The following is a 14,642-nucleotide window of genomic DNA, read 5'->3' as shown; positions in this document are numbered from 1 at the left end:
CCCGAGAGGAGAATGGAGGAGAAGGGATTGCGGCGTGACCATCCCCCCTGGGAGGTGATTTCTTGCTTTCTGTCTCTATGTCTCTCTCTGTCTGTCTGGCGAACGCACGTGCCCTATAGCGGAAAAAAACCTCTCAGAAAAAAAAAAAAGACACATGTGCTTGCCAGAGAGAGAGAGAAAGAGAGAGAGACAGAAAGCGAGAAATCACTCCCCATCTCCCAGGGGGATGGCCATGCTTCAATCCCTTCTTCCATTTTCTTCTATGGATCTTAAGGCTTGCATACTCACACACCTGGCATGAGTTTCAAGCTGCTGGGTCCAGGACTCGAACTGCAGTCGGCTACTTGGGAGTCCAGTGATGTAACCATTATGCTATTTGCTGGTCTCAGAGACTTTTGCATGGGAAGATTTTATGGGCCAGGTCTGTAGGTGACATATATTATTTTGTTCACATTCCATTACTCAGTCACCAAACTGCACCTAACTGTAAAGGGGGCTGGAAATGATTCTAGTTGTGTGGTCACAGGGGAAAAAATGTTTGGTAAATAACTAGACAGTTTTTTTTTTTCCATATTCAGTGGCAAGAATCTCTATTTCCAACTTGTTCTCCATCAGTTTTCTCTCCACTGTTCTTTTAATTAGAGTCAACCTTCCATTGTACAATTAGAGTATACTACTATACAATACGTCTATACAATTTAGTATGTTATTAAAGTCAGATTCTTTTTCTGGAGCAGGTACATTCCCCGGCACTTCCTAGAATAGTGTCTGGAATATATGTACACAGGTTCTACAGGTCAGAGAACCTTAGCAGTCCTAACAGAATTTAAATTCTAGACCGCCTTCTCTACCTCAAGGTCCCCCTCCAGGAGCAGTGTCTTAGCTCTCTAAGTTCTCATATAGCACTGTCATACTCTAGCAATTAGTAATTACAGAATAATAGAAACAATCATTAGTAACTTATAATTATCTTCTCTTCCCAAGTATAAGATCCTTTAGCATGAATCGTCTCGCCAACAGATCATAATTCATCTTGATAACAGGTTTGATGGAGTTACATGAGACACGAGCCTGGCTCATTAATGCTATTATTGTTTTTAAACTCTCAGCGGCAGTAGTGTTTCCTAAGTATTAATTAATCTTCATGATGTCTCTGTGAGGTGGGTTAAATATAACTAAACTCATTCTACCGGAAAAGGAATTGGCAACGTGGTGATCTCCTCAATGAATCTCTTTGTTACCAATGGATCTGAGAGTAGAAATAGAAATAGCTGAACCTGACTCATTTTTCTATGACACTACGTATGCACGCATGACTTTCATGTGCTATTTCTATCTGCCTGAAAGAGAACATTTAAGTACTGGGGGCAGCAATCGATGTGGTGGCTAAGGTGCTGGCTTCCACATGGCCAACTAGGCCGATCAAGTCCTGGACCTAGCGACTTGGAAAAACACACCAGGCACATGTGCATGTGTGTCCAAAATCTCAGGAGGAGAATGGAAGAGAAAGGATCACAATGTGGCCATCCTCCCAGGGGCAAGTTCTCACTTTCTTTCTCTGTCTCTCTGGCAAGTGGACATGCCCTATTGCAAACAAACAAACAAAAAACCACAAAACAAAAAAACCCTTAAAACCCTATAACAAAACCTCAAGGTCTCAAGGAATTCATAAAAGTCAGTTCATACAGGGTGAATTCTGAGACATTTTTACACACTTCCTCTTGAAATGCTTAACTAAGAGAAACAGTGGTCATTATGGTGTGTCTGCCCTCAAACTCCCACTCTTTTTAGCAATTTACCATTTGGTCATCACTAGCTGGGCTTCCTTATTATCTTTTCTCTGAAGGTCTTGAGGCATTGGGCAGAAAAATAAGGCATCCAAAGGAGCTAAATTGAATGCTCTGTCACATGGCAGTGTGCAGCTCAATGGCAAGGACATGAGTTAGGATCCAAGACCTGCCAACTACCAGTTTGCTGTGCAGCTTTGAAAAAGCCACTTGCCTTCTCTGGTTACTGTTCTGTTGCTTCTAAATGGAAATGACTTGACCTGCTTAAGTGCCGGGACTAACAAGAGAGAATGAATGTGGAGTGCCCGGTGACCTGGTGGCCTTGGTCAGTAATGGGATACCTTATTAATCCCGTAAATCAGTGATGCAGCTCCTTAGCCCCTAATAAAGGGACGAAGGAGCCTTAATAGGAGGCTGTGATATTAGATGTGTGTAGAAATTTTTGTTTAATGTGGTAGTCATTGTTGGCTCTTAGTTTAGTACAAAGGATTTCTCTTAATCCAAAATAACTCTTAATATATAGCAGTATAGTGACACCAGCAGATGTTGTAATGGTTACATTGCTAGACTCCCATGTAGTTGACTGCAATTCAAGTCCTGGACACGGTGGCTTAAAACTCAGGCCGGGTGTGTGTATGCACGTGCCCAAAATCCTGAGATGAGACTAGAGGAGAAGGGATTGCAGCTTGGCCATCCCCCCCCGGGGAGTGGGGTGATGTCTTGCTTTCTGTCTTTCTGTGTCTCCAGAAAGTGCATGCACCCTATAGCAAAAACCTGTCTAAAAAATGACATAGTTGTATAGTAAAAATGTATTTTCAAACAAATGAATACAAGCTAGTGACTTCTAAAGAGAAAAAAAAGGAGAGTAGATCACTGTATCCTGGATGGGACTTTGCCTATCTGGTATCTAATTTGGTTACCAGTCATTCAAGAACGTAAGGGAAGAGGGCGGCTTGAGCCGAGAGAGAGATTGTGGACAGAAAGTGGAAATAGTAGGCACTGGAAAGTTCCCGCGTTCAAGACCATGCCAGTCACCTAGTACACTGAGGAAGGAGAACGGGCAAAGGTCGCATTTTACCATGCCATTCTTGCCCTTTTCCTTCAGAGCACAGGAGCAGTCAATGGTCAAACAGAGCTGTACACTACTATGATCCACTGCAGAGGCTGTTTCGGAGGGCTGGACCGGGTCTTGCCCCACACCAGGCAATGCAGTATTGGATAGGAAGATTACCATCTTGTGGCTGGGCCCTTGGCCTCATCTTCTCTCTCCTACTGGCCTCAGGAGAGACCACCCTCTAGTGTCTCCCAGTTAGCACCTGTATTCCTCAGGGGAGGGGTATAAACCCCACATGCAAGAGTCCCTTGCCTCCAATGTCTGATGGGATGGGGATGTGAGTTACATGCAGGGGAGACCCTATGTAAGTCATTGGAGTTCAGAGGGGCAGAATTTTGCCCCATTCTTCATCTCTCAAAGGAGCTCACTTTTCCAGCTTCTTCATCTGCCCATCAAGGCTGGCGGAGTCCCCTTATCTGTGGCCGGGTTTTCATGCATTGCTGTCTGCACCTGAGTTAAGGGGGTGATAGTGTCCTTCAGGGAACTAGAAATCATTCGCTGGGTTGTATCCATGTGTCGGAGGATGACAAAATTGCATGGCTTGCTCATGATGGCAATGCCTCTGAATCCGGTCGGGAAGGGCGGAGATGGGGCTCCGTGCTGTGCAGTATCACACAGCACCTTGCTTTGTGTATCTGTGTCCCTTACAGAAGCTTTGGGTTTGGCATTTCATTCACTATTCCTAGAATGCCCTGCAGCTAAGCTTCCATTTGGTCTGAAATGGGAGAGTCCAGGGTGTTCACCTTTGCACACACTAGACAGAAAGTCTCCGTAGGACACATCCCCTGTAGTCCTGCAGGAAGGGGATTCTGAGCATGCTTGTCACAGTGCACACAGTTGCCATCAGCTCTGTCAGGTGCTTCTCAAGGTCTGCAACTTTGGCAGCATCAGAGAACTTGTCCTGCTCAGGTCAAGAATGTAATTCATAGGGGACCAGCAGATGGTGTAATGGTTACATCACTGGACTCCCACGTAGTTGACCGTGGTTCGAGTCTCAGACCCAGCAGCTTGAAACTCATGCTGGGTGTGTGTGCATTTGTACCCAAAGTCCCAAGAGGAGAATGGAGGAAAGGGGACTGCGGCATGGCCATTCCCCCCGGGGAGGGGGGTGATTTCTCAGTTTCTGTCTCCATGTCTCTCTCGGTCTCTCCAGCAAGTACACATGCCCTAAAGTAAATATCTCTCTTAAAAAAAAGAAGAAAAGAGAACACAGTTCGTAAGAGACAAGGCTGCTGCCCGGGGTGGGGCATCTCCGTGGCCTTTCCCCTGAACCAGGCTTTGCTGTTGCTTGTCTCCCAGCTGCAGTGGTGGCCCTCAGTCAGGCTCCACGGGCCAGTTCCGTGGGCTGTGGAATGTCAGCCAGCATCTTCTCCAGGTGGGAAGAGCCAGCTGCTGCTTCAGGGCCCGATGTTTAGGCAGCCCCACACAGTCCCCAGGGGCCGACTCTGTCACCTTGGTTGCTCCACTTTAGTGTCAGCTGTTGGGCCTCACGCGGTGTCACTGGTACTTTTGCTAGGGTGTCTGCTTCATGTCTAGGTCCTGCCTAGCAGCTCGTATTCTCTGTATTCAAAACTTGTTGACTTTTCCCGTATGATCTGAGAAATCAAGTCCCTTTGTCGCCGCTGTCATCCTTGGAGACGTCACAGGCAGACTTGGGGTGCCACTGATGTGCTCCATACCGTGCTCCGGCATCCTCTGGGAGGTCGCTGATTTCAAAAACGTCTGGCTCGTTCCTGGCATGCCGGAAGATCAGAATATTTAGTTTGCCATCGAGGCCCTGAGACTGGGCTGCAGAGCCAGGGCCTGGATGGAGCTGCGGCCTGTGCTTGGGGACGGGAGAGGCTGGATCTGGGTTCTGGGCTAAGCTCCTACATTTCTGTAACCTTCGTATTTTCTAAGTTTTACTCTCTCCTCTTAAATATAGGGAGATGAAGGCCCTAGGGCATGGTGCTACATCTATAAGGCTAACCTTACTTGAAACAATTAAAAATAATTTCCTATTTTAGCTCATCAGATTAAACAATATACCCCAAAAGAAAAACAATAAATAAACCTGAAAGCGTTCTCTGTTGTAATGAAAATACAGTATTGGATGTTGGATCTTACCCGTGTAGATATATTCCGCATACGCAGGGTGCGTTTTTGTGAAGACCTCTTTTACTTTCTCCGTTCTGTCAGCTCTTATTTTTGTTGCAAACGGTGTGTACATAACTGAGAAAGAGTCGGCTCTGGTGATGGCTTCTTCAACCATGGCCTGAGAGGAGGCAAATCACCCATTTGGCATCAATAGCAACATATGACTTTTTAAAAAAATGTAAAAAATACAATTACCTTTACGGATGCTTTAGAAATCTATATACTATCGTGCAAAGATAACATATTTTGGTTTTGAATATTCATTAGAACAGAATTTTAATTAGTTCTGGAAATACCATTTCATATTAAGAAAACCAATTAAACGAAGAAAGTTTGTAAATAGACGCCGCTAAATGAGCTTTTTTAAAAAAAGATTTTTGCCATAGGGTGCGTGCCCTTGCCAGAGGCAGACAGAGAGAGAGACAGTGAGAAGGAAAGTGAGAACTCACCCCCCAGGGGAATGGCCATGCTTCAACCCCGTCTCGGTTTTCTTCCTGGGGTCATGGACACACCTGCGCACAAGCCCAGTGTGAGTTTTGAGCCCCTGGGACTCAGACAGCTCTTGGTCGTGTGGGAGTGCAGTGCCTTTACCACCACGCCACCTGCTGGCTCCTAATAACCTTGTTTAAAGGTAGAAATACACATTTTATTTTCTGAGGTGTCATTTTTTTAAACGTGATCTTAAAAATCAAAGTCTTAAGTCTAGCATTAAAATGAATTTACTCATGAACGAACACTGGTGAGCAACTTACACAGAGTTTTCTTTAAAAAACTAATTAAAATATCTAGATTTTTAGTATTTTCCTTGATATAGCGAACTAGATAGACAGCATTTTTTCCTTCTGCCAATACCTAGAAAGGTGTTTTGGAGTAAGAGAAGCCTTCCTTAACACCCTCCCAGTGAAGCATCCCTTCTCTCTGGGTCACAGGTGCCATTTAAAATAGATTTGGTGATTCAGGAGGTTTCTTTGGGATTTTGCTCATGCACCATTCTTGATAAAGCCTTGCCAAGTCCTGAGCTTCCTGTTTTAAACAGGTCCATTACTATTTATAACAGACCCCCCAAAAGTTATGCGATGTTTTAAAAGTGATTTATCCCTTTCTTACAACTCTCCTTCTAATGAGGCTTGAACATTGAGTAAAAAATGGAGATGTTTATAGTTAACTCATTTTTTCTGAAAATGGCATAAAAGCATGTTATAAAAATTTATATTTATTCATGGACATAAAAATTTCCTCTGAAAAGTAAGAACACCAACAACCAATAAGGAAAAATAATACATTTGAACTTCGCTGCCAAGAAAACAAAAATGAACAATTTGTATTATTATTAACGTAGTATTTTGCAAACAAGTTTTTTATTGACGTTGAAGGTATAAGGAATACATTTTAACCGGAGAAACTTAATTAAACTGGTTCATTGTCTATTCTATTCCTCAGTGACTTCACGCAGCCTTTATGATCATCGATGGTATTTATAAAGAGCAGCACAGCAAGAATTTTCTGGATGCCAAGGTCTTCCTTTCTCTGAGGTGAGCATTAGAAAATGATGTAAAATTAATGGTGGACGAATTCCTGAATGAAATGTGACAAATTCCTGAATGACTGAGTGATGAAACTTGCGTTGCCCACAGCGCTGTCCTTTCCACGTTCAAGGAACTGGAAGCGAGTAAAGGGTGGCCTTGTGAGGCCGACAGGGCCAGCACTCAGAGGGCGATAGCAATGGCTGGGACATGGCAGGGTCTGGACGCCGAGGCCCGGAGGCTGACTTTGGAAGGCTAACAAGGATCAGGCAGCAGCAAGTTAGAAGTGAGAAATGCAGAGTTAAGAACTCCAAAAAAGAAGTTTAAGCCCCAGGCACTGATCTACCCAAAACAAAGGCCCTTTCTACTGAGTAGGAAAAATGATTCCTCCAGCTCCGTGTACACATACATTCACTTCTGGAACCAGTCCTGAGATGGGCTGTCCAGACTGAACGAGCCTGTAGTGGTACCTAGATGCAGGTGGGATATGAGCTGCAGAGGAACATGGTTCCAGACCTCAGTTCCTAGGTCAGGACCTGAGTTACTGCCCTTGGAAGCTGTTGGGCCCTGTCTTACTAATAGTTTCACAGGGTTGCTGTAACAACTTACACAGGGGGGTGGCTTAAGCAACAGAAATTCGTTTTCTTATAGCTCTGGACACCAGAAGGTGAAGAGCAGGGTGGTAGCAGGCTTGGTTTCTTCTGAGGCTTCTCTCCTTGTCTTTTAGACAGCTGTCTTCTCCCTGTGTCTCCACAGGGACTTTCTATGCTGTGTCTCCTCTTCTTTTCTTTACTTTTTTTTTTTTTTCATATGGCATGTGCATTCACCGGAGAAATGCAGAGACAGTGAGAAATCACACACACACACACACACACACACACACACACACACACACACCGGGGGGATGGCCATGCTGCAATTCCTTCTCCTTCATTCTCCCCTCAGGATTTTGGGCACGCACGCACATGCACCCAGTGTGATTTTCAAGCTGCTGGGTCTGGGACTCAAAGCATGGTCAACCATGTGGGAGTTCAGCTTTAACCACTATGCCACCTGCTGGCCTCAAATCTTCTCTTCTTTTAAAGATACCAGTCATGCTCGATCAGGACCTACACACCCTAACAGCCTCACTTTAACCTAATAACCTCTTAAAAAGATCCTGTCTCCAAAGGCAGCCTCATTCTGAGGCACTGTGGAGTTAGTATGTCAACATAGGAGTCTTTGGGTAATACAGTTCAGCTCATAACAGTTCCTAACACTTAAGAAAACTTTCTCCAATGGTCTCCCTGAATATCTTGGTGGAGAGTATTTTACTTTAAATTCTAGACCAAAAAAATCCCTCCCAAACCGAGCAAATCAGTGAAGATAGCTAAGCCTTGCGACTGCTTCCAGATAGATTTTAGTAGTACCCCGTCGGGCCAGGGTGGAAGAAGATCTCCCTACACCCCAGTTCTTTTTCTGCTGCTGGCAGCCTAAGTGACTGCTGGCAGGGTAGCTTTGCTAAGCCACCTCTCAGTGGGAATGGCAAGACGTGTGCCCAAGAGCTTACACCAGTTATTTTCTGCGAGTGGCAGAAGCGTGGTTTCTGTGTGGCAGCTTGATCTCCTTGCTGAGGGATCTGTATTCTTGGCTTAATCTCTAGGCACTGCACTCAGGCCTTCACAGGGCTCTACTCCTGGGGGTGAGTGCTAGGGGGCAGTCTTCCTCTGTCCTCACTGAGAGCCGACAGGGTCGATTCCTTGTGTAGCTCTGTCCTCCATCCTAGAGCTGGGTAAGGAAGTGGGTGATAGGCAGAGTACACACGTAATTTACAAACAAGAACTGAGTTCTCCATGGGGATGCTTTCTCAAAGCAAATGACTATTTCCTCAAAGAGAAATGCTAGAACATTGGATAAACAGAAATGCGGATGCAGATTACTCTCGCTCCGATGCCGAAACATCTTGGCTGTGTGTAATGTACTAATATCTTTTATTCTGCTAGAAACAGACAGTCTTGAGGCTTTGAACCTGTCTCATGTTGCTCTCATAAAGGAATAGAGTACTATTACTACACATGTATCTTCAGCACTGTTGGTACATTATTGAATAATTCATTAGTGAAACAATCTAGAAAACATTTTAGCCTCTGTAATTTATTAAAATAGAAATTTTTCACTACTTTGGTTCAGACACCGAAATGTTAAGATTTTTCAGTTCGTGGTAGTAGTACTTTGATGGAGTTGAACTTGTCTTCCATGAAGAGTCTATTATGTCTAATGTAAAAAAAAGCATTTACTGAAAGATTTTTAAGAACTAGAATATTTTGAAACAATCTTTGATAATAAAATATAAACTACAGATTTTTTAACTCACTTTTCATGATCTGTCAAGGTTTGGCTTTGATTTTGAAAAGAGAAGAAGAGATCAGAGGAGGGATTGTGCTGGAGATCGAGGTAAATTTCAAGTATGACTTTTCATTTGACATAAACATTCTGCGGTAGAATCATTCTTTTCCAATGCGTGAGTTCCTCTGATGTCAATGACTATTGCACGTGTGCCGAGAACGGGGCAAACAGTCCGCGAGCCCCATGTCAAACGTACATGGCTGTTAATTATGCTTCCTCTGCTGCTACTTCAAAAGAAGCTTTGAAATTAGGTGTTTACATTTGGGGGTTCTAACAACTCCCTATTGTTACTCTCGCATTTAGCAAGTTTTAAAGCATGGATTGTAGTCACATAAACCAAGCGTGTATGTGGGCAGCTCATTTCCTCTACAATAACATAATAGTTTCTCCTTGCAGTTTAAGTAAAAAGAGCCACTTGCTACCTTAGAAATCAGTTGGTGCAGGATAACGCCTAACAAGAGAGGCTTTGAGAGAAGAACAAAGGCAGATACTCCATCAGGGGGAATGGAGAATAGCAGAAATAGAGGGGACCAGAGAGAAAGAGAAAGATACAAAATTCATCTTCCTCTTTCATGCTCAAGAGGGTTGGTTCTTCCTGGCAAATGTTTAAGAGTGCTCAAGGTGGCCAAAACAGAGCTGAAGAAACCAGAATCCTCGAACCTGTCCACAACGATTTGACTATGTATTTCTTTTTTTTTTTTCTTTTATTTTTTCCTGAGGATTTGGGGAGGTAGTAACTTTTAAAAAAAATCATTTAAAAATTGTAACTTTTAAACTATGCTCCTGGTGATAGTGGTTCAGGAAATGGAAATCCTGTCATTTCTAATTGGAAAATGTCATCTAATTATTATAGATTGTTACCAAATCATTCCTTTATTGCTTCCAATATTTGGGGTTGGCTGTAATGGCCGGAAGTTAATTTACTTAAATGACTAGATCTGGAAGAAAACTTAGGCATTTTCTAACCCAAATCACTGTGATCTGGAGAGGCTTCAGCGGCTATTCTAAGGAGGTACAGCTTTTAGTTTTTCATAGAACTTAGAATTAAGGCCTCAAATATTTTATTTCATGTTCCTTTTAAAAAATTATGATTTTATTTCATGAGCACATAGGAGGTGGGCATTTTTCCAGGTAACTGTGGCTGAGGTGGGCCAATGGAATGCAGAAAAGAGTGATGCTTTTTCTTGGCCTGGCCCACGGAGTACTGCTTTGCTGGTCTGTTCTCTTACCCACTCAGCTTCCTGAACAAAGAGGACTGACTTCAGGGGACCAGCAGTTGGCGTAATGGCTATGTCGCTGAACTCCCACGTAGTCGACTGCGGTTCGCGTCCCGGACCCGGTAGCTTAAAACTCACGCCGGGCGCAAGATCCCGAGAGGAGAATGGAGGAGAAGGGATTGCGGCATGGTCATCCTCCCTGGGGGGTGATTTCTTGCTTTCTGTCTCTCTCTGTCTGGCAAGCTCACGCGCCCTATAGCAAAAACCTCTCCAAAAAAAAAAAGGACTTCAGGACTGGAGGGCAGTGGGATTGTAGAACGGTCGTGTGTGAGTTCTCAAGTTACTGACTCAGGGCATGAGAGATCACATTCTATTGTTTTGAGTTACTGAAATTTTAGTGTCGTGTGTCGTAGCAGTTCATCTATTCTGATACATAAATAATAATAAGTGAAAGTTAGAATCTCTCTCAGAATCTATTTTTTTTATCTATAAAGCCCTGTATATTATAAAAAAAAAGGTAAAGAAAAACAGAATTTTAAGGGATAAAATAACAACCTTTCATTCAGCACAGTGATAAATGCTTTTATATAGGCTATTTCCTTTAATCCTTATAAAATCCATCCAGGTAGGTATTACTAGTGATTGAATGTTATGGTTCTATTGTTTTATTTTCAGAGTTAACTCTATTAAATTCAAAGGGAATTTGCTATACTTGCAAACCATAAAAGGCTGAGGTGGGTACCTTTAGTCTTTAGTTGCTAATATACTGCTTTGCTTTGCTATTATATTAATAATGAGGCAATTTTGAATGATGACTATAATTTTCTAGAAAATGGAAAAATAAAATTTTGTGAGCAATATTTTTAAAATTTACTCCCTGTCAGCATATTTTGGTTTAAATGAGAAGATTTAAATTTTGTTAAAATTTAGAAATAACCTTAAGAGATCTTCCTAAATATTTTACCTCGAGCCGTCTTTATAAAACTTGTTAACGATATCATTTATGCTATAGCCAGGACTGATATTTTTATGAGGATTTTATTAGTATAACAGTATGTAAGAATAAAATGTGTGATAGACTAGCCTTCTGTGTTGGTGCACGGCTAATGCAGTGCTCCACTATCTAGAAGCCACATGGAAAGGTCCCGGGTTTGACACAAAGTCTCCCTGTACATGCTGGGTGTATGTGTTTTTGACTGACAGGCTGGGATGGATTATGGTGGGGAGGCCCCTGTTGGGAGGACCTAGCTCTCTCTGCTTCTCTCATGGAAGAAATAAATAAGCTTAAAAAATGCAATAATTTATTTCTTGACACTCTTGGTAATCAACATTTTCATGCTAAACCATTACTCTGGATTTGTGGGAGTTTTTAATAGAACAATATTCACTATCATTTTGATATGTTTGTAAATTTAAGGGACATTTGGCAACTTGGCCATTCCAATTGTCAGTCCAGTCTTGTAAAAGTTACTGGTATTATCATACAACTTAAATCAAGATATTTAAGTTTCATTTGCATTGCCTAGAAGTCACTAAAGATTACATAACACGTTACTTGTACCAAGGTAAACATACTTTTATGTAGCTTTCTGAATTCTCTTTTAATTTTTACTTATTTATTTAAAAAATATTTTTTATGAAAGTGTTTTAATTGCCAGAGGGTGCCTGTGCTCACCAGAGAGAGAGAGCGAGCGAGAGAGATAGAGAGGGAGCAAGCACCCCCCAGTAGGGTGGGGCATGGTTGCATCATAATCCCTTGTCCATTTCTCCATCTTGTTGGAATTTAGGGCATGCCCATATAATGCCTGGCATGATTTTTTTGTTTTTGGAGAGGTTTTTGCTATAAGGCGTGTGCGCTCGCCAGACAGAGACAGAGAGACAGAAAGCGAGAAATCATCCCCTAAGGGGGAGGGCCACGCCGCAATCCGTTCTCCTCCATTCTCCTCTCAGGATCTTGGGGCACACACACACACCCGGCGTGAGTTTCAGCCGCAAGGTCCGGAACTCGAACTGCGGTCAACTACATGGGAGTCCAGCGACATAGCCATTACGCCAACCACTGGTCCCGCCTGACATTATTTTTAAGTCACCAGAGATAGGATGCAAATTGTGGCTGGCCATGTGGGATCTTATATTTTGCATCCCTGTAAGGCCAGCCTGCTTTTTGAGCTCTCTGTGTTGTAAGCCTTCTTGTTCCAAAACAAGCAGTTGTAAGAAATACCACTTTAAATTCTAAAATATTCAATTTACTTTGGTTTTGCAGTATATGTGAGTACTATAAAATTTTAGACCACATATGTGTACAGGTCCATATGTAAGTGTGTGTAAGTGGGTAAATATATAGTGTGTATACACTGCTGTCCACCATTCAGTGTGATTGGTGTTAGGGTTGGAGTGTTCATTACAGATGACGTGTCCAATAACAGAATACTTTTTACATTTAATGTCTAAAATTTACCCTTCATTAATTTTTTTTTTCAAGAGAGATTTTTTTCTATAGGGCGTGTGTGCTTGCCGGAGAGACAGAGACAGACAGAGACAGAAAGGAAGAAATCACCCTCCCCCGGGGTGGATGGTCATGCTGCAACCCCGTCTACTCCCTTCTGCTGCTGGGATTTTGGGCACGCATGCACACGCACCTAGCATGAGTTTCAAGCTGCTGGGTCTCGGACTCTAACCGCAGCTGGCCATGTGGGAGTCTAACACACTAACCACTATGCCATCTGCTGGCCCCACCCTTCATTAATTTTTAATCACTTCTATTTTGCAGTAAAATTTTTCCATATCCTTTCAACATAGAACTGAGAAGACAGAAGGGGTCTAAGATCTTATTTTATAATCACCCAACGTTATAAACAAGGACATCGAGACTTAGTGAGTTCTGGTGGATTCGTCTGAGGTTACAAAATCAGAGCTGGAAGCAAGACGAAAGTCCATTTCCTAAGCCGATGCTTTTCCTTATACTGAGCAACATTCATCTAATTAGATTGGAAATTCCTAGCAGTAGGAGATCAAATATTACTTTTGTTTTTCTTTTCCCATCACTGTCATGTTTCTGTCTCCAAGGACAACTCAGATTTAACTCTAACACTAACAGAGAAACAGACCACGTCAGAGCATAACCAGACCCAGAGTCTGTTCCCCACAACCCTAACACAAAGTAGAATATTCATCTCTCACACAGAATAACCACAGGTAAGACTGCCTTTTTCACTGGTTTCTCATTAGGTTTAGAATTTGCTAACCATAGCATGCCTGTCTCAAAGAGCAACATTGACCAAAATTAAATGAAAGACTTCTTGATGGGGGAGCTTAAATAATAATGTGCTTTTACTTAATTGCAAAGCACATATAAATAGAATTTAAAGTACGTACTTGTTCTAAGGACCCTGAATAGTTTTCTGCCTGCACACTGTAGAAACACCAGCCGATGGAAACTCGGAGTTGCAAGTGTGGGTTTCAGCAGCCTCCAGACTCCTCAGGATGCCACAGAGCTGTAATTCTTGATGACTTAAAATGAGTCACCAACAGGTATCATGGGAATAAATAGCTACACTACCTGCAATTATTTCATAAGGACAACTGGGTATTACTAATGAGCTTAGCCTCTGTGCTCAGTGGTAAATGTCAGCATAGTTTGGGGCCCTTCTTTGTCATGGTGTGTTTTCTGTCTCTGCTTTGTTTAGTTGGATGGAGGTAGATGGTCCCACCCCTGGGCGCGCGTCGTTTTTGATTGTATTTTTTGAGTAGAGTATGGTTTTCCAGTGTGCACAGTTAAATCGATGGCAAGGTTAGGACAAGCACCTGGTGACCTGGGCCCAAATTTGTACTGATTGTCCACCAAGCAATTTGTTTGATCTCTTGAACTACTCTGCAAGAGGGGTCCGAGTAAGAAGGCCCTTGAGGAGGTGTGGACTGAAGAAGTGGGAAGACTCCAAGAATGCTTACTCTGGAAATAAGATTCAACTTGCAGGGACTGACTTTCTGTCAACAGCTGGTAGCAGGCTCTTGGACCCTGCCAATGGTGGGCTTCATTTAGCACATTGGTAAATCTGTATAATTCATTTATTAATTGGATAGTGTTCACTAAGCGTTGGCTAAGTGCTGTAGATACTTAGTCTATGAACCTGTTTCTTTAGAAAAACACTGCTTGGTGGCATCATTACCCTGCTTTACAGATGAGTATTTACAGAGAGGCTATGACATGGTGTAGTCCATGCGGCTACTTCATGATGGAGTAGGGATTCACATCAGCTGTACCTCAGTCCGAGCTGTGTCCTGAGCCAGGAGCTCTGCTTGTGAATGTTCCCTCCAGCACTGTCCAGCCTGAGGGTGGAATTCAAAGTACGGAGAGGGTTCTCGCCCAGAGCCCCAGAGCTTAGCCGCACAACTCTTAGGGGGAAGGCAGTTCTGATCCGATTTAATAGCGCTTTCCAACAAGGGAGCTGTTCATCTTGGAAGCTAGTACTTCCATGACCCT

General features: G+C 42.9%; 1 protein-coding gene across 8 annotated transcripts in view; it reads right to left on the bottom strand.

The window, feature by feature from the left end:
- The window catches only part of SPATA16 (spermatogenesis associated 16), a 246,382-nt gene that overhangs the window by 63,023 nt on the left and 168,717 nt on the right, over positions 1-14,642 (bottom strand). For all 8 annotated transcript variants that reach the window (XM_006155040.2, XM_006155045.2, XM_006155046.2 and 5 more), the window contains exon 6: positions 5,008-5,155. In XM_006155040.2, coding sequence (XP_006155102.1) covers positions 5,008-5,155 — 148 coding nt within the window. The remainder of the gene's footprint in view (positions 1-5,007; positions 5,156-14,642) is intronic.

This window comes from Tupaia chinensis, unplaced genomic scaffold (genome assembly GCF_000334495.1).
Source record: "Tupaia chinensis unplaced genomic scaffold, TupChi_1.0 Scaffold000430_1, whole genome shotgun sequence".
Lineage (NCBI taxonomy): Eukaryota > Metazoa > Chordata > Mammalia > Scandentia > Tupaiidae > Tupaia > Tupaia belangeri.
This window is presented reverse-complemented; position numbering and strand designations above follow the sequence as displayed.